The sequence below is a fragment of the Musa acuminata genome, chromosome BXJ2-3, assembly GCF_036884655.1.
Source record: "Musa acuminata AAA Group cultivar baxijiao chromosome BXJ2-3, Cavendish_Baxijiao_AAA, whole genome shotgun sequence".
NCBI classification, from domain to species: Eukaryota; Viridiplantae; Streptophyta; class Magnoliopsida; order Zingiberales; family Musaceae; genus Musa; species Musa acuminata.
In genome coordinates, this window is record NC_088340.1 from 9,037,252 (window position 1) to 9,063,283 (window position 26,032).

A 26,032-nucleotide genomic window follows, 5' to 3' on the forward strand; every position below is an offset into this window, starting at 1 on the left:
GGTTGAGGCCGAGAAGGCACTCTTTACCCTGAGGTATTGTTTTATCCAACCCGCTTATAGTTTCTTTGCGTTGGCTACCTGCCTCTCAATTGGTGAATACTGCGGGCCCCCTGGTGAGTGCCAAATGTCCCGCTCTATTTCAATTAAGTCAAGCAATTAGGTTTTGTTCTCCTTGAGAAGGATTAGCTTTTAGGATTGAGCCCGGGCCTTCAAGCCATGCTTGTAGTGGGTCTTAGACTGGGCTTGGCTCAATACCGAGCTGTAGTCTCGTGCGAGTCTCCCTTTTGGACCGCCGCTGCCGTAGACTGGAGAGTCATAAGAACTGGGGACCGGAGGGGAGAGGGGACGAGCCTCCAAAGCTCCAATCTCTCTCCTCCGCAGCCTCGCCGTTGATTCCTCCTTCTTTCTTTCTTTTTCGTTTGACACGGATCGGTCGATCGGATTCGTATGCTGGATGGGAAGGAGGATAATGGAGTGGGCGGGGCGGGCGGAGCACCTGGGTGGGATCCCGCGGGCGCTTGTGGTCTTGGCGGTGGGAGCCTTCGCCAAGACCGTCACCTCCTGCCTCAACTCCACCTCCGTCCACAACCCCCAAGCCCTCCTCCACCTTGTCAAGTCCCGCCCACCTGGCGTTCCCCTCCTCACCGTCAGCAACCACATGTCAACGTGAGTCTCTTTCCCTCCCATGAATCGAAAGCAGGATCTTGTTGTTATTTTGTTGGTATCCTCATAAAAGCTTCATCGCTTGTTTCTTTCACAAAGTCTTATAGACGGTGCACGGTGTTTTGGTTCCTCCGTCGCTTGATAGCCCGTCAGGATAGTTAACTTCGAACTTTATCCCTTAGTCAACCAATCTTGGATTACGAATCCGATCTCTATGGAAAAAACAATTCACCAGCTTATTCAAGGAAAAAATTGAGAGTTAGGATGTTGATTCAATGATTCTTGATTGTTTGGAGATGTTATGCGCTTTCAAGTTTATTGTTATCTTGGAATAAGTTTAAATTGATTTGAGCGGTTGGTAAACTGGTCAACCTTTTCTCATGAACTAATTTTGGTAGGTTTATCCAAGAAGAGGCCCAGTTAGTCTGGAACTAAAGGTGGGATTAGCATGTGGAATCTTGATTCTTGGTGACACATTGTGGGTTAGTCTAGGCTGATGCTCTTGAGTTGCTCGGAAAACCTAGGCCATTTGAAGTCTTCCCTTGAATCTTCGAGCATATCAGATAATGTAAATTTCTGTGCTTAGATGAATTAGAAGTAGCATTTACTTCATTGTAGCACATTAAATATATGGCAGAGGATGGGAAAAAGAAAAACTAGATTGAGGAAGGAAATGGTTATCCATTTATTTTGTCTCTGTCAATACCAGCAAAACTTTGCCTTAATAGCTGTGTGGTATTGTACAAGTTTAAACCATTACTAGTGACATGACTTCTGATACAAAATTTCATTACGTAAGATGATCTAGTCTGTAAACTTTAGCACTGAACTGCCTCAAAAAATACTAAGTGCAATTTTTAATTATTTCAAGATTACTTGTGCTACATTTTAACAATGTAGTGTAACAAACTGATCTTAGTTTTTCTTTTGTTCCTTGGGCTCTTTGTTCGGATTAACATTTATGACTGCAAGGCCTTGTTAGCAGCTTAGATGTTCTCTCCAAATTCAGTGATAACTCCTGACTTAGCCAAGCAGACAATATTAGTGAATGGATCCTGTTATTATGAGTACCTAAGCTAGGAATTTGAGATTTAGCAGACAGATATCTTGCAGTAGAAACATTGTGAATGGTTTCAATATATTATGATATTTCTCTGCATGCATCGTTGTAATGTCGTTGTATTAGTCTACTTATTTATTTTGGGCATTGTTATGTTCAATATATGAGCACTGTTTCTGTTTGTCTTGTCTTTATACTCTGCAGTAAATAGATTGCCTAGTTTTGCATCGTAAAACAGGTTGGATGACCCTCTTATGTGGGGGTTTAAGGGATTTCCATCTATGGATGCAAAATTTGCAAGGTGGGTTCTGGCTGCAGAGGACATATGCTTCAAAAATAAACTGTTTTCCTACATATTTCGACTTGGTAAGATTGCTCACCCTCAGACTGATACTCAGATTTTAAGTTGCTTGTGCATCAAGTTTCTTCTATTCAGTTAGTACTATATGAGTGTCATTCTTTTGTTTTATGTGTGTTGTTGTTTGTAAAATTCTAAGGTTTCTTTAGTTGGATATATTGCCTTTGAAGAGCAAGTAAGAAACTAGTGGCACCTCCTATTGACTCATAAGTAAACTCTTCGTGCTGTTCCATGTAACAACAATAGGGTCTTGGACATTACAGACTTTGAAGTACCAGCCAACTGGAGAATACGGGTTGCATGAGCTAGTCAGCAGTGAAGAATCAAGAAATTGATACTGATTGCAATCTAGTTTACTTGACTGATAACCCTGAACTTCTGCTGAATATTTGTATAACCTTGTTCTTTTTTAATTATACAATTAATTATGTTCTTAGTTGCTGGAGCAAAATGTTAATGATGCGATCATGATTATATGATCAGTTACTTCCAAACAGTCTTGGTTGGATCTTGTTCAGAGAATGAACATAGACGTACACTGTTCCCAACTACACAACATTCTCTACCTTTCAATAGAATTTTAAAAAATAAATAAATGATATGATGGATGACACTGCTCTCAAGATAACTAAATAGCAGGAAACAACTTATCTACGCAAAGCAGACCAGATGGAGAGGAACAGCCGTGATCTTTAAAAAAACATTCAACAATATGTATTGTAATATAAGTAATTACAAACTTATGAAGCATAGGTTTTGTTTGACTGATCATACATCTTTGGAATATCGGCCTGCTTTTCATTTCTGGTTTTTGTACATTATCTATTTTCTTTAGATTTTGTTGTTATTGTTTAAATGTGGAACTACCAAGTACAATCCTTGCATGTCTGTGCAATTTGTTGAAGACATGTTTGATTATGTCTTTCAATTATTGTGCATCATTTACTTTTTTTGTTGTTTTTATTGAAAAAATATCTGAATTGTCTGGTTATTTTCTATTTTTAAAAGGATTTTAAATTATCTGCCAGTCTATCAATTTGTCTATTGACAAAAATATTCTTTTGTCAAACATTAAATTTTGATCTACTCCTTACTGGTTTAAATGGACTGCATACAGCCCTTCAATTATTGTATGCAGCCATATTATTGGCTGATTCTCCATCATGTTTCTCTTAAGAGATTAAGTTTACAGGAAAATGCATACCAATAATCAGGGGTGGTGGAATATATCAAGAACATATGAACGAAGCTCTTGAAGTGTTAAATCATGGAGGCTGGGTATTGTTTTTGTTGCTTTGCGATTTTTTGCTATCGTTATCTAGTTGATGTTGTTTTTCTTTTCTGAGGAAATAAATGGTTGAATTATCATGGAGTTCATCATTATGTTTAAACAGTTGCATACATTTCCAGAAGGAAAGGTGTGTCAAGATAAAGCTCCCATAAGGCATCTAAAGTGGGGAACAGCCAGTCTCATTGTACGTGCACCCATCACGCCTATAGTCTTGCCAATCATCCACTCTGGTTTTGAAAAGGTTTTTTTCCGTAACCTTTTTATGTCTGAGTTACCATATTAAACTCTTTGGATCCAATTGGAACCTGATATTCTTTAGACTACCACACTTGTACAACTACAAACTATACCTTTGTATTGGTCTGTTTGCTATATATTTTGTTTTCATCTTAAACCTCATTCTCATCCTGGCTCCAAGTCAATGATGAGAACATTTTACTCTTTTGATGTTGTTCAAGTCATCTTATCAAACTTACAGGTCATGCCAGAGAAATCATTTTTTGGAAGGAGGCCACCGTTGCCTCTTTGCAATAAAGAAATCCGAATTGTAATTGGTGAACCAATTGAGTTTGACCTTCCAAGCTTAAAGCAGGAAGCCATTGCTGCCACTCAAGATGGATGTCTCCAGACTTTAGGATGGCCAAAGACTTTCCCTGATGGACTTGGTGAGGCTGCACAGAGATGGATTTACACTAACATATCTGATCGGCTTCGATCGGTGATGGAAAGTTTACGAATTTTCACTTCCGATAAATTCAACCTGTGAATTTTTTTACAATATTTGAGATTTGAACTTTATTGAATTCAAATTACGAACTTTATTGAATTTTCAATGTAACAGATTTTCGTATCAGTTTGCTGTTGGTTCATTTGTGTCCATTGTTATCAGAATACGGATTCAAGCTTCTTACAAATTCAATTAATACTTTGCCACCCCTATGATTCACTCGGTGAATCGGCATATGTCTAGTATCTGTTACATGTTTTGCTATATTTATGTTTTATAATTGGACTAACGTAATTATTTTCTATGGATAAAATCACTTATATTGCATTTGGGTTGTTCATTGGGATCGGATTCAGAATTATCATGAAATTGGAATTGGAATGATCAATTCATGTGCTCTCAAATTATCATACATAATTTGTTTCTGTGTGATATTATTTTTATATTTATGTTTTTTATTATGTCATTTTGGTTTAGTATTAATTTAAGCACATATTATTCTTTTATCAAGAGGGAAAGCGGAGGGAATTTAAAATCAAATGAATAATATCTTTGGAAACAAAATATATTCTGATGAGTGGTTGATGAGATTTGGCTCTTAGGATGATCCAACTCCGTCCTGTAATTTAATTGGAATGGGAATGAGGTTAGTATATTCGAACCAGTGAAGTTAATATTGCAATTACGACTGAAATTAAAAGAGAAAAGAAACTCGATACATGATTTTATTATAGAAAAGAGAATTTATTCTCTTATACATGGAAAGATCGCCCTCTAACATCGTTAAAAGCTTACGATGGGATGATTCACTGAAACATAAATTCTACTCGACATTTAAGAGTGGGCTAATGCCATGACATTCTCGGAGCAAAACGACAGGTACTTTCCAAGCAAAGTGACACGTCTGTTGGTGGGCTAATAATACCCACCAACTGCTGTAGAACTGCAGGAAACTTCTTAGACGCTTGCACATTACTACATGCACGTTCGTGTGTCGAAAGCATGAGGAGACTCACAATGCGTGATGTATTGGCTTGCAATTTGCTGTTTACACAGCTGTGATTGTTGCACCGATGATGTGGTTGACAGAGAAGAAGGTCAGGTCAGGCCTGCAAATGAGGAGTTGGCCTACAGGTCTGCGACGACCCACTCTAACCAAATATCGAGTACGTGAAACGAAGATGTCATTTCACCGGAGAAGGTAATTCTGCGTTCGCATGCTTCGTACTACTTCCATGTTGGTTCTTTTGGCTCTGCCTATCAGGAAACGTAGTGACCAACGCAGCTTCATGATGTCTACTCTACGTGACTCTTATTCGGTTGTTTGTCTTAAAAGGGTGTTATCTTTTTCTGATCTAACATCACATCCATCTACATGACGCCAGTCCTTCTGGGGAGGAAAGAGAGAAGAAAAAGTGAAAGGGAGAGTCTTCCCATCTCGGTAGGTGTCGGTCATCGTTGGAGCGGTGCTCTCTTTGCTAAGGAGCGTTGGGTAATTAAGAGAGGTGTGAGCTGGATTCACCGAGTTCTTATGTGTCGACATCGAGCAGCAGTCAGAGAAAGCGGAGGCCATCATTATTATTATTAGTTTTGTGTCGGCTTGGAGTTTAGCAACGTGTGTCTTTTCCTTAATCAGATTAGGATCATTTACTTTTAAAAGCTCAACTAATTGATTTTCACTAAATCAATCTTTGATCCTTCTTCTCAAAATTTTTTCTTCTCTTTTTTTTTTCTTTCATCCTATTTTTTAAAAAAATAAGATGACGATAATAAATCTATAATGAAGGAAAAAAGATTTTCTTCATCTTACTCCTCCTTGACATACTTCTTCTTCTTTTAGAAATAAGAGACGATCTATGAATCTAAGATGAAGGAAAATAATAATAATAAATATCTACGAGAGAAGGTTGAATCTAAGCTAAAATAATAACAAAGATATACTTATGAAAAAAAATCTCTTATAATTTTTCGATAGAGAAATATCATCCAATGAAGGTGCTCTCCTAACTGATACATTAATCTGATGCTGAAATTATTTATGTACGTATCTTAAACTACAGAACCACTTTCTTTTACCGTGACTTCAAAGCTTAAATGATGTCTCCTCTTGTACTGACACTGCAGCTGCATCAGACCTTTTTCTCTCAACCATTTTCTCGTCGCTCAGTGGGATTCCACATGTGGTCTGTCTCTTCTCCGAAGAGGAATATCCATGGCAGAGGAAGAGACTAACGATACATGGTGACTCTCAACAAGAGATGGGACCTCTCTCTCTCTCTCTCTCTCTCTCTCTCTCTTCGATCACTCGGAGAGAGTAAAAACTAGATTCATGCAGGAATGATGAGGCAAATGAATTGAGACATCCACAAGCTGGTTGGGCAAGTGAAGTCGGTCATGGGCAGACAATGATGAAATGCTATGGATTTTTCGTTGTCGTGAAAGCTTGATTTAGACACAGTCCGGCGGTCGTCCACGTCGTTGGACGTGCACAATTAATTATCTTACCATTATTGCTCTCTCTCTGTGTAGTACAATTATTAGACGAGCTATGCCTTTCACACCAGCACTTGTGTTGATTGTGCCAATCGCTCGCAGCAGGAGAAAAGCATTGGGCCGACAAACCTCTCCAAATTAATCATCAGTCTGAGTTGATTCAGCTTTATAAAAGAATCAATTTTTAATTTTTAGATTTTGTTTTACTATGACATATCTTATTATGATTTCTTATCATTTGGTTTTAAAAATTTTAAAATACCTATTAATCCTAATAAGTAGTAAAACGGATAAGATGATTTTTAAAAATAATACTTTATTTGTAAAATTATATTATATTCATTTGGCAACTTAAGTCAATTTGATTTATGATACCAAAATTAATCGACGGTGGATACTAAAAATATCTTTAGAGTAATCAGAAACATTTACGATACAAAAATATATCAAAAAATATTAGATGATACGATAGATTTAGCTTATTGAGCAATGCATGGGACAAGACACAAATCTAATACTATGAACTCAGAAATCTTTTTCGCTCTTTTTTTTTGTGAGAATAAAAACAAACTACATGTTGAATGATAAATATCGATGGTGGATCCAATGCCTTACTTTAAGTTACCATTAGCGTTAATCTTCCGTGCAAACAAGCATTAGATGTTCTTTCGTTTTCTTATTGCTGTTGGATGAGAAGGACTAATGTTGTTGTCGATTTAGGTTTGCCAACTTATAGTTTACAAGCTTAGCTTAATCTCCTCGTAAGTAAAAAACATGGCATAAATATCTGCAGTGATCTCTGCTTCCAAAAGTCTCGAAATATGTCTGGAAATATTTCAACGCCATAAACGATTCGGCAAATTAAGTTCACCACAAATCCACAATTATAATTGCATATAAATATGCGATCAAAACCCAAAATTGTTAGTAGGGATGAAGTAAGCAGGGCTAATTAAAATACTGTAGTGTAGTGTAAAAACACTATGAACACAGTGTTTTCAAAATGTGTACAAAAAAATTATCATATTTTTATATTATATTATAATATTTTTTATATTATTAAAAATATTATAATATAATAAAAATATTATAATTAGATGGAGTAAGTGTAACAATTTATCGTAAAATCTTGGATTTGAGTCATTTATTTTTATTAAAAAATGTGATTAAAAAATCTGAAAATAAGGATATTTCTCGGGAAAAAAAACACATTTTCGACCTAATTTTGCTGGATTTGTGCCAACAATTGTTTAAATTGAATCTGATGTGTCGTATCCGCATTGGCCGAGTCCACCTGCTGACGTGTTAGACCCAGACTGACTACATTTGAAAACCAAGTCTCCCATCTCTCTCTCCTTTTTTGTAATTCTCAAAATAATGATATAATAATAATAATAATAATCATAAATGTGGTTTTGACGAACGAAAGCGACGTTGCCTTCCGCTCGCTCCTTCTTTCTCCCTCAGTCTGTGTGATTTCTTTAATCCTCGTGACTCCCGACGGCTTCCTTTGGCCGCCTTCAATCCCATTCGCCCTTTTAATGCGTCAGGAGTAGATCTCGTCACGGGGGACAAGAGGGAGAGGGAAAGAAGGAGGGAAGCCGGCAGCGGCAGCAAGAAGAAGCAGATGACGATGAGCGGAGCAAGATAGGGGCTTGGAGTTCTTTATTTGGCTTACTCGCTCGGCGTCTTGGTGGCCCGTCGGACTTCGTGCTACCCACATTCCTCAGATTTCTCGGTTTTGTTCCCTAAGGTAAAGTCTCTTGCTGCCCGATCCCTCATTTTGGTCTTCTCAGTTCACATCGTCGGATTTCCATTCCCCGAAAGTACCCGATCCGAAGCTTTCAAGTCACAGTTCTTCGATTGCTTCGCTTCGTGGTATCATTTCCGTCCGCGGAGCGCGTACTGTGGGAAATAGCTCAGAGTTTGCTGCTGTCTAAATGCTTTCACTAGTTTAGAGGCGTTTTACCCTCTCTGGTCTTGGAGTATTGTCGTGTTGCTTTCTCTTAGCATATAAAGGATCTCCTTTACGGGCATAATCTGAACAAAAAAAAAAAAAAGGTTTTGCTGACTTTCTGTCGTGTGCCGGTAAGGCCCATCATTTTTCCCGACAATATTTTCATGGTGGCTTTCTTGATGTAGAAGTGAAGATACGATATAAGTTGTTTATGAATCTACCAGGGTCTCTGTGAAGATCACTTTTGCTGGTCGGGATGGTGAATGCAGCATGACTTTTTTTTATGTTCTATCAATCCTCACATCGGTTCCAAGATTTACAAAGACGAGGGCTGCAACGAGCATCAGGTGCGACGCCCCAGGAGGAAGTGCGAGGAAAGGCTGTTGCTTTTGATCCGCGGAATGACTATTGACAATCCACCAATGACAGCACAAGTTACCAGGGCAAGCCAATCTTCCTTTAGCTCCGGCAATGGAAATGTAACACCTTTGCACAATTCTGCTGCCAGCGTAAATGGGGATGGATATGACAGTGATGGATCCTACTTCGCTCCTCCGTAAGTATATGCTTCAATTGTTTCCTACAACCTGTTCATTAGAAGAAAAACAAACTTCCTTTTCTAAGTTTTGAAATGTTCAACCTGGATTCCTTCATGCCCTAGAAGTGGATGTATAAGAATCTAAATCTAGCAAACTTATCGCCTCACTTTTCTGTTGAGGCTGTGAAAGAAGTCCTTGTGACTTATGAGTTGTAGTAGAACTATATCAAAAACAACGAGCTCACAACCCAGGTAGACTCAAGCTATTTTCTTCTTCTATGGGAAGCTCACATGTTAGTCTTATATCGGCAATTGATGAAACAAGGGGATCGGTTTTATTTTTATTTCATTATGATGCATAATTCAGGCTTTACATGTAATACTGGATGTAGTGTTGAACTTTAGAAAATTACATTAAAGTACCAAAATCTAATAGGTGACTAATATCTTTTAATTTGTGATGCTAATTTCTCGTACATGAAATACTGGACCTAGTGCTGATCTTTGGAAAATTATGGTAATATGTCAAACTCTAATTTGTGAATGATATCTTTGATTTGTGATGCGATTTTTTCATCCATGAACATTAATTTTTCTTCGAGAAACACATTCTTGACTGTTTTATACACTTTACAATTTACATATCATGTACCTTCAATTTTTAATTTCTTTTGGGGCCACTTCTTCAAAATCAGCTCCATGATAAGCTTTGCATTGTACACATCTCACATTCTGATCCATGATAAGCTTTGCAGCGTATGTGTTGTACTATTTTCTTAATCCTCTCTACGTTCCATCTGGATTTATTCATGGTCAAAGTTCCTGAATCATCTTTTGTATGTAGCAACTGCTCCATCTTGTCCAGTTATTAACATGCCAGACAGATCTCATCATTTTGTTGACGGATGATGCCTTTTTTTTTTTTTCTGGTTCATGGTCGCTTCAACGATTTTTCTTGTTTTTTCTCAAAAGTTACATTGCTGTGGAGATTCAAATATATGAAGCTGCTGTAGGTACCTCCATTTTTTCCATATGCTTGTTCTCTTACATCATTGCTTTTGCAGTACCCCGACGACCCTGTCAATGTCTCTACCCACAGAGCTTGCTGGGGCTATATCTTTGATTGATAAATTCCAGGTATGCTTATCGTCCTTCACGAGTTCTCACCAAATTATTTTTGACTGATAGGTTTTGTTGTGCATATAAACCCTGACCATTTTCCTACCATCTTATATTTAGTTAACTAGTGAAACTTAATTACTTTGGCACTTCAAATGCATTGAGAACTTTATATCTTTGTGTTATTTGGCTTGTTTTGTTAAATTAAGGCATGGAAAGATATTTACTTGGAATAGATGATTGTTGAATCAAGATAAGCATCAGCATACTTATTCATTGTCTATAGGTTGAGCAAATCTTTAATCATGTATGCTAGGATTTGTGCTTTGAAAAATCATTCAGGTTCTTTCCTAGACCATGATGGCCTATAGGATGTGTAATTTACCCCATAAGCATTGCTTTGAGCGAATGAAATTAGACAGCCATTTAATCAGCCAGATGACAACTAATCGATCTGCTTTCCCAGGTTCTTTAACACAGTGGATTGGAATACAACGACTTTTCTTCATGTTAGTCTTTGACATTTTGGGACTCATTTCCTTCTGAAATAGCTGGCAAAAAACCTGTGGTCGTGATCATACAATATAATGTGGTACTCAGCTACTGGCATGTCCAATGCCACCTTACTTTCTCTTGACTCTTTGCATACCTTGTTTTTTTCTCAACCTTATACAATACCAGTTGCATCTACTGATGGAGTTGGTGGAGGTAGTTGTTACTTGCTACCAGTGATTTCAATAAGTGCTCGGGCGCTCACCAAGGCGCTCGAGCGAGGCGAGGCGAGGCCCGAGCGCTTCGCTTCACTTCCAGGCGGCGCGCTTCAAAGAGGCACCGCCTGGGCACTCGCCCGAGCCCAGGCGCCGGGCACTTCGGGCGAGCGCCTAGGTTAAACCAGGCAACCGAACCAATGTTTTAGGTCTGGTTCGGTCTCCGGTGCTTTAGTTGGTTCAATCGAACCAACTAAAGCACCGATATTAGCTGCCGCTGCCCAACCCTAACCCTGCTCGCCGTTCACGCTCCTGTTGCCGCTGCTCGTTGTTGCCGCTCCCCGCTCCCGCTCCCCCTGTCGCCGCTCCCGCTCCTGCTGCTCGCCGCTGCAGTTGCCGTTACCACTGTCGCCGCTTGCCGCTCTCGTTGCCGTTGCTCACTTTTACCGTTGTCGCTGCACCCTCGGGCTTCCCTTACACTCCTCTTCCTTCTCCTCTTTCGAAAGTATACTATTAACAGTATATAGTATACTATTAAGTATTAACAGTATACTAGTAACAGTAATGTATTTGTATTTATTAGATTAATAATATATTATTTTGATTTTAATACTGTTAAATAATTATATTTATTAATTATATTATATATTTTAATATTTTAGCGTCTCGTTTCGCTCGGGCAAGCGCTTATGCCTCGGGCGTTTTTGGACCTTGGCGCCTAGCGCTTTTTAAATCACTGCTTGCTATCATGGTGCACGTCATCATTTATGAAGCCAACATTTGCCCTTTTGTTGGGCATTGCTATAGCAGTGGGTTTTACAGGCACCATTGGCAGTGATTAAACAGATTTGATCATTAAGCAGTCGCCTAGACAGCCATTGGTCAACTATAAAGAGTTAATGATATCTTGGCTCTATGTCTCGTACTTATCATCTTTTAAAAAATTGCTTGGGCTAGAATTTTGGGTATTTTGGAGGACTTTTTTTTCAAAATTACAGACTTGTCACATAACGATGTGGATGCTATGCGGGCTGACAAATTTTCCTTTTATATTATTAAATGGCTACTGATATTAATATTTTGATGATTCCAATCCTGTAACAATGGATCACTTAAATATATTATAAAATATGGTTATTTTCGAACCCAGCTATTGACTGAATGCGGTCTATTCCTGTGTGACTTGTTGCTATACATCCATACTGGCTATTCATATGCAGAACGAGGGGGACAATTTTTTGTATTACATCTTCATTTGATTATATTTACTTATTTAGTACTTTCCAAATGATTTTTTTGGTTTAAATTTATACACTGTGTTGAACAATATATGTCATTTATGTTGTCTATCTTAAGTTCCCTTTACGTAAAGCCTGCCTTGTTCACCCTGATAGTAACACATATAATTCTGTTATGATAAAGCACGTTTCAACTTCCTGCTGAAGTTTGGTACATGCAACTCTGAAAGCACTTTCTTTCACACTGCTTGGTTTAGAATAATTTATTTCTGGTCTTATAATGTGCTTGAAAAAAAACACATTTTACTTTTTGATTGGATGCTATCTGTAGCTCATGTGGACATCCATATAATAAACTACCAAAGTCATGGCTTACTTTCTCTAGCATTCATTCTGAATAGTGGCTTGTAGTCCATATTCAGATGGTATTTTTCTCATTCATTAGTAGCTCCATTCCTATAAACTCTGTTTGCTATAGTATTATAATTTTAATCATTGAAAGAGCTAATCAGTTTTTTTTTATGCTCCTTTAGCATGTCTGCTGATTTGTTTCTTTATTTTTTTCATATCATTAGTTTTTTATCCTAGTTTAGGATTTCCTTTGTTTGTTTTCTCATCTGCAATGTGGTTAATCAGATATGAATATTTCTTGGTGCTAACTTCATTACACTTCAGAAATATCCTATTGATTTTTCTACATTCTTTATTTGACCAAATGGACCTATGCTGCTATGCACTTGACATTTATTTTCTTCCCACGATCATTTTGATCTCACCAGAAACTAGGCCCCATAGTGCAAATGTTATTTTAAAATTTTGACAATAAACTAATCAAAGTGTTAATTATGGAACAAAATGTACTTCTCATGCATTAAAGTATAAGACTTTGATCAAGATATTGAAGGAGGATCCTCCATGGCATCTTATCAATGTCTTTTGAAAATTGTTATTATTATGTGAAAAATTATGGGGATAGAATTTTCTCATGCATATAGACGGGAATAAGTGTGTGCATTGGTTGGCCACTTACGCAATATTATCTAGGTCAAATCAATTGTGGAATGCCAGTTGGCCACCTGATCTGCATGCACTGTTGCACTCGGAAGATCTTGGTTAGAGTTGTATTCATACTTCTTAGAGTAATTTAATTTTACTTTTTGGAAAAAAAAGTATTTACATCGTCGTGTAGTTTTGTTTTCCCAAAAGATGACCACTAGTTTTATGCACTTGTTCATTTGCCCATCTTATTTTCCACCATTCTCAGTTTTGCCTTCTCTTTTTCATAGGTTGAGGGGTTTTTACGATCCATGCAGAAACAGATCCAGTCTGCTGGGAAACGTGGATTCTTCTCTAAAAAATCTGTAGGTCCTCAAGTTCGTGAAAAATTTACATTGGAAGACATGCTGTGCTTTCAAAAGGTAAAGCTTCTTCCAACAATATGGTGGCTTGTATAAAACAATTGAATCTACGTCCATAAATTGTCATGTGGAGTGCTGATACTTAAGCACAAGCCACAAGGAAGCTTAAAAAGGAACATGAGGAAGAGTTTGTCCCGTTTTACATGCTTCTTGGAATATACTTTTTTTCTTGTGCAGGATCCAATTCCAACTTCTCTGCTTAAAATAAGCAGTGACCTGGTAAGCCGGTCTGTAAAGTTGTTCCAGATGATCTTGAAGTACATGGGGATTGATTCTTCAGATAAAATAATGGTGCTGAGTCTTGAAGAGCGCATAGAGCTAATTGCAAAAATTTATAAGCACACTTTGAAGCGTTCTGAACTTCGAGATGAGCTCTTTGTCCAGATATCAAAGCAAACACGCAAAAATTCTGATAGGTAGGTGACTCCATGATGTCTAGATAGAAGAAACATATTGTGTCATAGTTTTCTCTGTTTGTGTCATTAATAATATGTTATTCACCCTCACAATGGCATAGGAATGCTGTATTTATTTTGCAGAAACTCTATGATAAAAGCTTGGGAGCTCATGTACTTATGTGCATCTGCCATGCCCCCAAGCAAGGATATTGGAGCATATTTATCAGAATATGTTCATTATGTAGCTCATGGGGTGAACAACGAACCTGAAGTCCAAGTCCTTGCTTTGAATACACTGAATGCATTAAAGAATTCAGTAAAGGCAGGACCTCGGCTTATCATACCTGCACGGGAGGAGATTGAAGCTCTTTTGACTGGCAAAAAGCTTACAACAATTGTATTTTTTCTGGATGAAACTTTTGAAGAAATTACTTATGACATGGCAACAACTGTCGCTGATGCTGTGGAGGTACATAGTATTCTTATTGTGTTATTAAATCCTGCATCTATTCATGATTGCATAACAGTTATGCCTTACAGTGCATATTAGTGTGCTTGTTCTCAGTTGCTTCAAATATATGTTACATCTTCAGTCTAGCATGTAAGAAATGTAAAGCAAATATTTTTTCTGTGTAAAAAAAAAAACTATTTTTGATGTTGCAAAATACAAAAGACACTGAAGATTGACATAAAAAATCTTATTCAGATTGTGGTTAAAAGAAAAGATAATCTTTTGTTTCTTCTAGCATAACTGCCATACTGTTTAACATAAGATACTCAATAAACCAATAAAGTTGCCCCTTTGCTACATGGGTGTTCGAGTCACAAGACAGCCTCAGTACTTTTAGTGGTATGGTTGTGTATAGTGAGCCTCAAATTCTGCATCTCAGAGGCTCATGCATTTGGTCACTATACTTAGCACAAACCTCTCAATAGTTATAACGCAATTAATAATTAGGTTAAAATAGGTTTGTCCTGTTATGTGCATATACTTTTGTGGTTAGGAGGAAAATGGATTAGTTCTAGTGATAGCCACCAACATATGGTAATAATTGGCAAGAACATCATGAGTAGAGCATATAGACGACACACTCATCCTCTTTGTTTTTATTTATCAAATCCACTTCAAGTTTTGTGTTGGCTGAAGATATATCCAGCACACTACATCAAGAGCACAGAGACGGATTCCCTGAAATGTAGTTGTGATGATTTTTAAACAAAACATGACTGATACTTAGGACATCAATAAGGGAATGAGGAAGCCTAATGAGTTATCGATTACTGTCGAGGTCAGACAACCTATAGCCTGAATAATGGAGCAGATTGCCTCAAATTCATTTCCCAGAATTCTCTTAGCTTTTGGTTGCTGAATCTAGGTGCATACAATCTTTGACTTTCATATGAGCCGAAAATAGTCATTTTTTGTTTGAGTTTGTTGTCTTTTTTTGGTGCTGAAAAAAAATGATCTTCCTCTAGGAACTTGCAGGAATCATCAAACTCTCAGTGTATTCCAGTTTCAGTCTATTTGAGTGCCGAAAAGTTGTCAATGGTTCAAAATCTACTGATGCTGGCAATGGTAATTCCCTCTTACAATTAAGATATATGATAATAAAAAGAGAATTTAATAACTCCAGTGCTTAATGTTTATGATCTTGATCGGTTAACTCTATTGATGTGACTGGCTATGCTACCTTGTTCTACACGCAGAGGAATATTTAGCTTTAGATGATAACAAGTATGTTGGTGATTTGCTGGCTGAATTTAAGGCAGCTAAGGACCGTAGTAAAGGAGAGATCTTGCACTGCAAGCTCATCTTTAAGAAACGATTGTTTCGGGAATCAGATGAAGCTGTAGCTGATCCAATGTTTGTCCAGTTGTCATATGTACAGGTATGCTATGTTAGTCCCTGACTCCCTGTGATGGAGAAGTAAACAATTGCTGGACTTGTGATCATACACACCCCTTCATGATAACAGTGTCATCAGATTTTCTACTGTTTTCCTTTTATTGCAGTTACAACATGATTATATGCTTGGAAATTATCCTGTTGGAAGGGATGATGCTGCACAATTGTCTGCTTTGCAAATTTTGGTTGATATTGGGTCTGTTGAAAATCCTGATTCATGTGTGTGAGTGTCTTAATATCCTTACTGTTCAAGTAACATCTACAGATTTTGTTTTTTATTCTGATTTATGTAGCAGAAATTCTTTCTAAATTGTTAAAGGTTTTGCAGTGAATGGATATCACTTCTCGAAAGATTTCTTCCTAGACAAATTGCTGTTACACGAGCAAAGCGAGATTGGGAGCTTGATGTCATCTCACGCTATCGATTATTGGTAAGCTGCGAACCTCAATGGAAATTCTAGAAAGTTAAATTTACAAACAAAACTTAATTGATGTAATTTATTCTCCTAAATATTCTGCATGTTAAAATCTCTTTAGATTCAGTTAGTGGCAAGTCTCTCTTTCTAAACTCTCCCTAGCTAAGAATTTGGCATCAGATTTTAGAAGTTGAAGCCAGAATGAAACATGTGAAATTCTGCTGAATTGACTATTGTTGTTTGTCACCAAATTGATGGGATAAGGGTTGGATGATATATGCAGGAGACACTTTGTTTGTTGTAAATGATGTTTAATTCATGTGTCTGTATATTATTTAGGTGCCCATTGAGGCTGTAAGCCAATGGTTATTGATGCATATGTGAGTAGCATGTGTTGATATATATCTAGTCCAGATTCAAAGTTATGTGCTGAAATATTCTTCAAAATATCCTTAGTGAAACCTTCTTTAGTTATTACTTATCCTGAATCTTATTCAGCTTTATGGGTTAATGCAGGAACATTTGTCAAAGGATGATGCTAAACAGCAGTTCCTTAGAATCTTGAGAACTCTTCCTTATGGAAATTCTGTTTTTTTCAGTGTGCGGAAGATAGATGATCCTATAGGTCTTTTACCTGGACGAATCATATTAGGAATCAATAAGCGTGGGGTTAGTTGCAATTCATATTGAGCTTTTGGTGCATCTTATCTACCATAATTGGGCTGTTTAAAAAAGAGTTATCTCATGGTTTTAGGTTCATTTTTTCCGTCCAGTTCCAAAAGAGTACTTGCATTCCGCAGAGCTAAGAGACATTATGCAGTTTGGTAGCAGCAATACTGCTGTGTTTTTCAAGATGAGAGTTGCTGGTGTTCTTCACATTTTTCAGTTTGAAACTAAGCAGGTTCAAGCACATCCATATGTTTCATTTTCCCACAAACTTTGGTTGCATTCCCTTGTTGATCCTCTATCTGTTTTGATGTCTTCTCCAAATTGCACAATAGTTCTAATTTAGTTTAACAATTAACATTTTAGGGTGAAGAAATATGTGTTGCTCTTCAGACACATATAAATGATGTGATGCTCCGTCGATATGCAAAAGCACGCTCTGCTACTGGTGGATCTAGTCAGGGTGATATTTCTCAAACAGTCAAAGCTCCAGGCCTAGATTTATATGAAAAACGTGTACAAGATTTGTCAAGAGCTGCTGAAGAATCTCAAAAGAATGCTGATCACGTAAGTAATCTGCATGATGTGGGCATGCTTATTTAAGTTCTAGTTTATAGTGCATTATGTGCTAGATACCTGCACCAAATTTTATATGGAGAATCTCTCATAATATCATAGCATATTATGAATCTAAGGCATAAGCAAATTGTATGCTATACACCCTGTTTCATTTTGATTCAACAAAATAGATCCAGCCTGAGAAACATCAGGCTTAGCATATCCCATAACATATGCACAGCTTATGTGGAATTTTTTTATGCTTACATAAATAGGTTACTTAGGAGCAAGGTTCGCCGTACCGTACCGTACCGGCGTTTCGACCTGGGCTCGGTACCGGTACGGTACGGTATACCGCTCTGTCACGACCTTAGCTGGTTTTGCCTAAGGCGTGCGGCACCCTCGCGCGTCCGTCCGCAAAGGTCAGCCTCCCCGAAGCCTCCCATTGTCCCTTAGAACCAACAAAAGAGAGAACGGGTTGAAGAGAACGCCTCAATCGGGATCCACAAGCAAACATGTCCGAAAAACACTTCATAGACAATGCAAATTACAAACAGACTTTACAAGCTCTGAACAGTGGCACAACAAAGGGTAAAATGGTCCATTACAGACCGAAAAGCTCTCGAACGTGTCCACATGACACAACCTTTATTTACAAGCCTAAAGAGGCCACCAACCCAACTAAAATGGGACTATTAAGCCTTCGGCCGCCCCTTTACATTCTGTACAAGGCATGAACATGCCAAAAGACAACGGACAGACATAAGCATTACATCCAACATCTTGTTTAGAAGTTTGTCCGTTACAGCTCGGTACACCCAGGTGTACCGAGCACTGTAGCATTGCTACAGTGCTCGGTACGGGCGGACCGGTACGTACCGCCCGTACCGGGCGGTACAGTCCGGTATGGCAAACCTTGCTTAGGAGTATACAAAACCAAATTGAAGATGGTTACAAAGATATCCATGATTTATTTGTTTAAGATCACAGTTTGAAGACTAAGGTCATGCAATTATTTAATTTACTGCAAAGGTTATGGAATTGGTTTCTTACAAAAAAATCTCTTGATCATATGCCAGTAGTTTATTTCACATTGATACGCTGTGCTAATGCAGTTCATTTTTCATTTTGGATGACAAGACATTATCAGAGAGTTAAACCATGAAGCTATTTATGTTCATAGATTATTTTGTTTCTTAGACACATGCTCTGCTTTTGTGCATTTGACAGTTCTGCTATAACCCTTATGTAAGTTTGGACTAAAAGCTTATATTTTTGTACTACATTGGCCTTAAGAAGTTTGGATATTCATTGCCATATCTTTTATAGTTGTTGGAAGAACTGAATTTAAAAGAGAAACAAGAAGCAGAGATGCAGGCGGAACTGGAAGAGCTCAAAGAATCATTGAGGCTGGAGAGGCAAAGTCTAAGAGATATTTCTTGTGATCGCGACAAACTTAAAGCAATATGTGCTGAGAAAGATTCTGCTTTGCAGGTAATTTCTTGGTGGACTATCACTCTAATTATTTTTTTATTAACTTATGTTACTTGCACGACTACTGCTCTTATCATTTATGCATATGATTAGTCTGCATTGCTGGATAAAAGTAATTTGGAGGCTGCACTAGCAAGAGCAAACATTAAAGAACGATTTCCAGTTGACTCCAATCATGAGAAGGAGCTTCTGGTTGTATCTAACAAGCATGGGAAAGGTGATTTAATCATGGGGAGTATGAAGACAGATAGTGTCGACATCAAGGTATGTATATTTGATTACTTCAGACAATTTATTAGGTTGTCATTTCTTATTATTAAACTTCTCTAATTTTTAATGTGATAATTGTATCGTAACTCCAAGGATGTTTACATTAATATTATAATCTGGTTATTCTTTTCTCCGGTGTTCTAAACCAAGTTAAGCAAAACACAAGAGGATCTGAAGGCATGTATGAAGGAGTTGCATGCATCAAAAGAAAGTTATAAAACTTTGCTGAAGGAGAAATCTTTGTTTGAACAAAAGATCCAAAGGCTTGAGAAAAGGAAAAATGATGAGGTATTGAATCATATGCTTTTCCTTTCTTTTGGTAAATTTTGACATCTATTCTGCTCTACCCCGTGTCAGTAAGTTTTTACTCCATGGATGTTGGATGCATATTCTGTAATATAAGATTTTTCATAATTTTAACATGTTCTAACCTGCTTTATGTAAGTGCAATATTTGCTCTTATTTGTTCATTTGGTAAATGGCTTTTAAATTGCAGAAGAGTACATTAGAGAAGAAGTTCGAAGAGGAACGGAGAATACTCAAGACACGTATTACAGAACTGGAACATAAATTGCAGGGCATCATGCAGGACTTGAGTATTGCTAATGCTTCTATTGCTATGAAAAACAAAGAAATAGATGAACTACAAAATAATGCAAAAGAGTTGGAGGAATTACGAGAGTGGAAAGCGGTATATACAGCGGTGACATGGTTTTTCATATTTTGTTTCTTGCAAAAGATGAACCAATTTATATTTTGGTAGTGCTTTATATTCAGTAGGTTTATACTGAGAAGGCTAAAATTTATGCTCCAAAACTATTGTTGTAGGACATTGATAGAAAGAACGAACAAACTGCTGCCATTTTGAAGAAACAGGGGGCACAACTAATTGAGCTAGAAGCACTTTATAAGGAAGAGCAGGTTTTACGGAAGAAATACTATAATATGATTGAAGGTTTTTAATTGTTTTCTAAAACTTGTCTATGCTAGATCTTTCCTTTTGTTTCATTGTATTTTTCTGAAAATAATAAACTTTGTGTCTAACTTTTGGCAAAATAGATATGAAAGGAAAAATTAGGGTGTTTTGTCGTTTGCGACCTCTAAATGAGAAGGAGATTTCTGAAGGGGAAAAGAATATAGTTGCTAGTCTTGATGAATTTACACTCGCCCATCCATGGAAGGATGAAAAGTCAAAACAACATATCTATGATCGTGTTTTCAATCAAAGTGCTTCTCAGAATGAGGTTTTTGAAGATACAAAGGTAACTTGTTTTCTGAAGCTAAACTTAATCTTATATTTTGACATTCATTCTACAAACAAATTGTTGTTTATGATAAAAAATCATCCCTGTAGACATTTTCTTCCTATGGACCGTACTTTTTATCTATTAATTAATGTTTAACTTTCTTCTCTTGCCTTAATTGGTTCTGCAATCAATATGCAGTATTTGGTGCAATCCGCAGTTGATGGATATAATGTTTGCATATTTGCATATGGGCAAACCGGTTCTGGAAAGACTTTCACAATTTATGGTTCAGAAAGTAATCCTGGGCTTACACCAAGAGCAACTGAGGAACTTTTTAGAGTTATAAAGCGTGACAGCAGCAAGTATTCTTTTTCCTTAAAGGTGTGTTCAATATACAATTGCTGTTGTTATTATTGCTATTGTTTTTCACATTGTTTTATTTTTTTTTCCTCATTGATAGATTGCAATTAGGTTCGAGAAGTGGAAGATTAACTATCAAGACACTGGAAATGTCAATTTCAATGTTATAATCATTTTCAATTGAAAGTCTTTTAGCTAAGTGGTTATCATTTTTTATAGCTAAGTTGTTAGTTGTAGTATTTGAAAGACCTAAAAACAGTTAGACAACTGACATCTTTATCTCAAGATTTCAACAATATCTAACCAACTTAACTTATCAAGATTGCAAGGTAGCCATGGTAGTAATGATGGTGGCAGGCCTTGGAGATGCAGTTTAATGGTGGAGCTGGGGTAATGGTTGTATTGGAAGCAGAGTAGGTGGAGGCCACACAATGGTGAGGGAAGAGGAGGCCACAGAGACATCTTTACCATGCCCCCTTTTTCACTTTGTACTGCATATGGCCTTCAACCATGATTATCAATTCTTTAGTATTGTCACATTTTTCAAATGATGCAGTCTATCCATGTCCACTTAGATATAAGAAGATCGGATTGTTGGTCATACAACTTGTAAGTTTATTTATCTTGGGACCTATCACAGGGACATCTTTCTGAATATGACAACTTCTTATCGAATTAGCTTGTGATGCAACCATTCTCACGACTTTAATTAAAAAAAAGCTTTTTCTTGTTTGAGCACTTTAATCCCTTAGTTTGTTTGGTCATATTATGATGTTTTACTTCATATAATTCCAGGTATATATGGTAGAACTGTATCAAGACACTCTTGTGGATCTCTTACTACCAAAAAGTGCAAAACGTTTGAAGTTGGAAATAAAAAAGGATTCAAAGGTAACATTGCATTTCTGTCTATGCTTCTTGAGTCTCAGTTTTTTCTACTCCCTTTATGCTATATACAAGCTGAAAGAGAAACTTTGAGCTTTGACTATTATATATTGTGGATCTTGGTCATATTCTTAACTATTTAGCTCAGCTGATAATCCAACATCTACTATGATGTACAATATCAAAATGCCCAAAACTAAAACATCATTGTGTGATTTTTGTTTCACAATGCATTAAATAAATAGAAATGTTAATACAGAAACAAAGGGATTTCCCATATCAGCAACATAAAACCGTTTGAATTCCATCTATGATGCTATATGCAGTGATCATGATACTTCTTGGTAAACCATTACTGGTATGTATATCATTCATACGAACTTAGCATCCAAATTTGCTGGTTGTCATATCACTTATAAATGATAGCAATAATATTTAAAAATTAGAGATATTATGCTTTTAAAACCTTGCTATAGGTAATTGCTTTGACTTTTCTCTTTGCCAAAGAACTATGACAATTTGTGTTTCTTTATTGAAAATTCTTTTGTTTTTTCTCACTCTTCAGGGATTAGTATCAATTGAGAATGTGACAATTGTGCACATTTCTAACTTTGATGAATTGAAGGCTATTATTTCTAGAGGATCTGAGCAACGACATACTGCCGGGACTCAAATGAATGATGAAAGTTCAAGATCACATTTGATAGTCTCAATTATTATTGAAAGTACAAATCTTCAAACTCAATCTTTGGCTAGAGGAAAGGTACACATCATTTTTGTTCAGAAGCTCTATGTTAGGCGTCAGCAATGGATTAGTATGTCTATGGTAGTTCTATTTCTTTATTACATTATTTGAAAATCATTGCTTGCTCAAATTAGTGGTGCTGGATGATTGAACTTTTAAATAATCTATGAAAAGCTGGAAAACATGATGTTCTAGCAAATTTATGAAATCTTAGACATACAAGGGAAGAACTTCATAGTTCAGTAACATCTTTCTGGAGAAACAAAGAAATTATAGTACATATATTTGTGAAGTATCTGTTAGGATCGGAGCGGCACTAAGGGGGGGGGGGTGAATTAGTACAGCAGATTAAAACTCGTAAGTTTGAAAATGATTTCGTAAATGCATAGAGATTTCGATTCGACAATGAATGACTTGGTGAAAGTAGCTCGAGTAAAGTGAGAAGATAAAAACCGAAAGCTTGCTACTATGTAAATAACAATTTAAGAATGGTAAACACTCACACATTCAAGGAGCACACCAATTTAAAGTGGTTCGGTCAAAATGACCTACATCCACTTGCGAAGCCTTCTTCGATGAGGCTCCCAACTTCCACTAGCAAATCATTTTGAAGGGGAAGGACAAATACCTCCTCTTACAATCTTTTACAAGTGGTTCACACTCTTACAAATTTTCAATGAGAAAGAAGGAGATGAACACTCAAGCAATTGAAAACAAGAATTTGCTAAGGCTTTATCTCAATCTCTAACTTCTCAAAGGTTGTATTCTCTGTTGAGAATTGAGAGGTATTTATAGACCCCAAGAGGATTCAAATTTGGGCTCCAAATTTTGAATTCTCTTGGGTTCCCGGAGCTGGCGGTGCCACCGCCTGTCAATATCATATTGACCGTTAACTGGCGGTGCCACTGCCTGTCGGTGGCGGTGCCATCGCCCGACCATTCGGGTGCTGGGTGGTGCTATCGCCCAGTCCAGCGGTACCACCGCCCGATCCTCGGGTTCTGGGTGGTGCCATCACCCAGTCCGGCGGTTCCACCACCCAACCTTTCGGGTTCTGGGTGGTGCCACCGCCCGACCCTACGGGTCACTAAATGGGCTTCAAATCTGGCCCAAACTAGGTAATATCGGGCCCAGTTGGCCCCTAACTAGGATATAGGATTATCCCTTAATCCTAACCCTAATTACATACAAACTACGCAACTGAAAACATAGTCTTAAGCAAGTTTTCAACCGGCAAACATCGAGTCTCCTTCCGGCGAGCTTTCCGGTGATCTTCCTGCGGACTTCCGATACACCCTCGGATTTCTTCCGGCGGACTCCCAGCAGGCTCCCGATCTTGTGGCGAGTTCAACGAGTAGTCGAGCCTTCTCGGTGATCTCCGCAAACCTTTGACGATCTCTTCGGCGGACTTTCGAAAACTCCGACAAGTCCCCGATTTTTTCTCGGTTGGTTCAGGCTCCGACGAATCTTCAGACTCTCGAACACCCATCGAACTTGACTCCGGTATACTTATTTTATGTCTTTAAGCTATCGTAGTTAATCCTGCACATGTAAAACAAAAGTTCGATCTAGACAATTACTCCGAAGCAATTAATCAAGTTGTCCGTCATGTCATTGGTCCCTCGACACTTCGTCTGATTCATCAGTGCATCGTCCTCTCTTGTGGCCTATTGCTTAATCGGCCAGTTGACTCCGCAACTCCGATATCCTTGGCGCAATACCCGCTCTTCTTGACCCGATACCCGAATCCATGGCTCGAAGCCTTCTGTCGATACGTCGATCGATCCACCGGCCCGACGTCCAATCTTCTGATATGTTCCTCCGGCATAATATGATTTTCCTGCTTTAATTGTCTCATCTTGATCGAAGCATCCTGCGTCACTTAAAATACAGATTAAATCATAAACACATATCAAGTGGTTTCATTATCAAAATACGAGATTCAACAATATCATTTACTGAAAACATCTCAGAAATCTATAGAAGCTCTTTTTCACTATACCAAAATTTGAGGATGAACTTTTCCAAATGGATCCTGAATGATGCTGGCAAAAGTTCTTTCTTCTGATCACTATACTTAAAAACATCAATTTACTTAACCTCTAGATTAAACCAGATTGGAATGGATTTTCCTATGTTCAACCATATGCCCTCCTAGAAGTTTTCTTCATCCTCTCGCAGCATAATAAGATTTTCTATTGAATGTCGAGTTATATATTTGATTTTTGTCTTTATAACCACCATATTGACATTCTTTGGTTCCTAACATGTGTCTTAAGCACCTACTTGACCGCTAAAAAAAGAACTTCCATGACATGTTGGACTATTTGTTGTCAAAAGCAAATCTTTAAATGGGTAGCTGCTAAAGGAATTAAAATCAGCAATCTTGTTGCCATCTTGTTATGTAAATTTATATTATTTATTCAATCAGCTTACATTATTCTTATATAGTGTTAACTGTTTTTGCTGACTCAATGATTCTTTTTTATCATAAATTTGCAGCTTAGTTTTGTAGATCTTGCTGGTTCTGAAAGGGTTAAGAAGTCTGGCTCTTCAGGAAACCAATTGAAGGAAGCTCAGAGTATCAATAAGTCTCTCTCAGCTCTTGCGGACGTTATTATTGCTTTGTGTTCTGATGGACAACATATACCATATAGGAATCATAAGTTGACTATGCTCATGAGTGACTCTCTTGGTGGCAATGCGAAGACTTTAATGTTTGTGAATGTCTCTGCAGCAGAGTCAAACTTGGAAGAGACATATAACTCTCTAATGTATGTATACTTTTTTATTTGGTAGTATCTAAACGCGTCATTCCTATGTGTTTGGTTTGCTAGTCCTTTCCCTTTGCTACTTACATTGTTTGGTAACTGGATGGGTGATGCAATCATAAACAAAGTTATATTGACCAATCATACATATGGCATTTACATGCTTTTAATCCTTCAGTATTGTTCGCTGCTGATGTTCTTCATTTGGTTTTGTTGCAGGTATGCATCAAGGGTACGATTAATTGTAAATGACCCAAGCAAGAATGTTTCGTCCAAAGAGGTTGCACGCCTAAAGAAGTTGGTAGCTTATTGGAAAGAACAAGCAGGAAAGCGAGGCGAAGATGAAGAACTAGAAGAGATTCAGGACGAACGACACTCAAAAGAGAGATCAGAAGGTAGGGTTTCCTCTTGAAAGTGTAGCTTCAACACCATGAAGCACCTTCATCATCACTGCACCTTCTCAGTTGGGAAATGCAGATGGCATGCTCAATGTTGCCAGCAGCATGTTGTATAATGTTCATGGCATGCTCAGTTTTGTCATCAACACATGTACACTGTTCTCTAAGTATGCTGATGTACAGTCAGAAGTCATAATTTTTAGACACAAATCATAAGAAAAGATTACTCCAAAGATTGTAAATCATGTGATTTTGTTCATCATGAGTGTGCTCTTTTCCATGGCTTTCTTCTGCATCGAGATGTTGTTGATAATTCTGTCTGAAGTTGTAGGTGTTGGTGCACAATTCTGAG

At 37.5% G+C, this 26,032-nt stretch overlaps 2 protein-coding genes across 4 annotated transcripts; both read left to right on the forward strand.

The window, feature by feature from the left end:
- The first annotated feature begins 306 nt into the window (after nt 1–306).
- On the forward strand, nt 307–4,225 carry LOC103977929 (N-acylphosphatidylethanolamine synthase). 2 transcript variants are annotated; one of them, XM_009393588.3, is made up of 5 exons: nt 307–666; nt 1,962–2,089; nt 3,274–3,359; nt 3,476–3,613; nt 3,851–4,225. In XM_009393588.3, the coding sequence occupies exons 1-5, from the start codon at nt 455–457 to the stop codon at nt 4,136–4,138; spliced, it is 852 nt and encodes a 283-aa protein (XP_009391863.2). In that variant the 5' UTR covers nt 307–454; the 3' UTR covers nt 4,139–4,225. The 2 variants fall into 2 exon arrangements, with proteins under 2 accessions (XP_009391863.2, XP_009391864.2); XM_009393589.3 differs by lacking the exon at nt 3,274–3,359 and having other exon boundaries at nt 3,492–3,613.
- Nucleotides 4,226–8,065: 3,840 nt separating this feature from the next.
- On the forward strand, nt 8,066–25,942 carry LOC135607258 (kinesin-like protein KIN-14I). Of its 2 annotated transcripts, none has more exons than XM_065098932.1 (24): nt 8,066–8,345; nt 8,774–9,105; nt 10,152–10,224; nt 13,438–13,569; nt 13,747–13,985; nt 14,109–14,436; nt 15,444–15,543; nt 15,675–15,856; nt 15,981–16,096; nt 16,202–16,304; nt 16,806–16,958; nt 17,044–17,190; nt 17,322–17,522; nt 18,843–19,007; nt 19,101–19,271; nt 19,428–19,565; nt 19,774–19,968; nt 20,106–20,232; nt 20,337–20,539; nt 20,723–20,905; nt 21,680–21,775; nt 22,335–22,532; nt 25,014–25,285; nt 25,502–25,942. In XM_065098932.1, the coding sequence occupies exons 2-24, from the start codon at nt 8,813–8,815 to the stop codon at nt 25,692–25,694; spliced, it is 4,008 nt and encodes a 1,335-aa protein (XP_064955004.1). In that variant the 5' UTR covers nt 8,066–8,345; nt 8,774–8,812; the 3' UTR covers nt 25,695–25,942. The 2 variants fall into 2 exon arrangements, with proteins under 2 accessions (XP_064955004.1, XP_064955005.1); XM_065098933.1 differs by having other exon boundaries at nt 8,864–9,105.
- The last annotated feature ends 90 nt before the right edge of the window (nt 25,943–26,032 follow it).

Bases quoted from the DNA above. Each gene is read 5' to 3' on its own strand.
- LOC103977929 (XM_009393588.3), top strand. From the start codon at position 455: ATGGGAAGGAGGATAATGGAGTGGGCGGGGCGGGCGGAGCACCTGGGT. The intron at 667-1,961 runs GTGAGTCTCTTT...ATCGTAAAACAG, and splicing joins GTCAGCAACCACATGTCAAC to GTTGGATGACCCTCTTATGT. The intron at 3,614-3,850 runs GTTTTTTTCCGT...TCAAACTTACAG, and splicing joins TCCACTCTGGTTTTGAAAAG to GTCATGCCAGAGAAATCATT.
- LOC135607258 (XM_065098932.1), top strand. From the start codon at position 8,813: ATGCAGCATGACTTTTTTTTATGTTCTATCAATCCTCACATCGGTTCC. The intron at 19,566-19,773 runs GTATTGAATCAT...TTTAAATTGCAG, and splicing joins AGAAAAGGAAAAATGATGAG to AAGAGTACATTAGAGAAGAA. The intron at 19,969-20,105 runs GTATATACAGCG...CTATTGTTGTAG, and splicing joins AATTACGAGAGTGGAAAGCG to GACATTGATAGAAAGAACGA.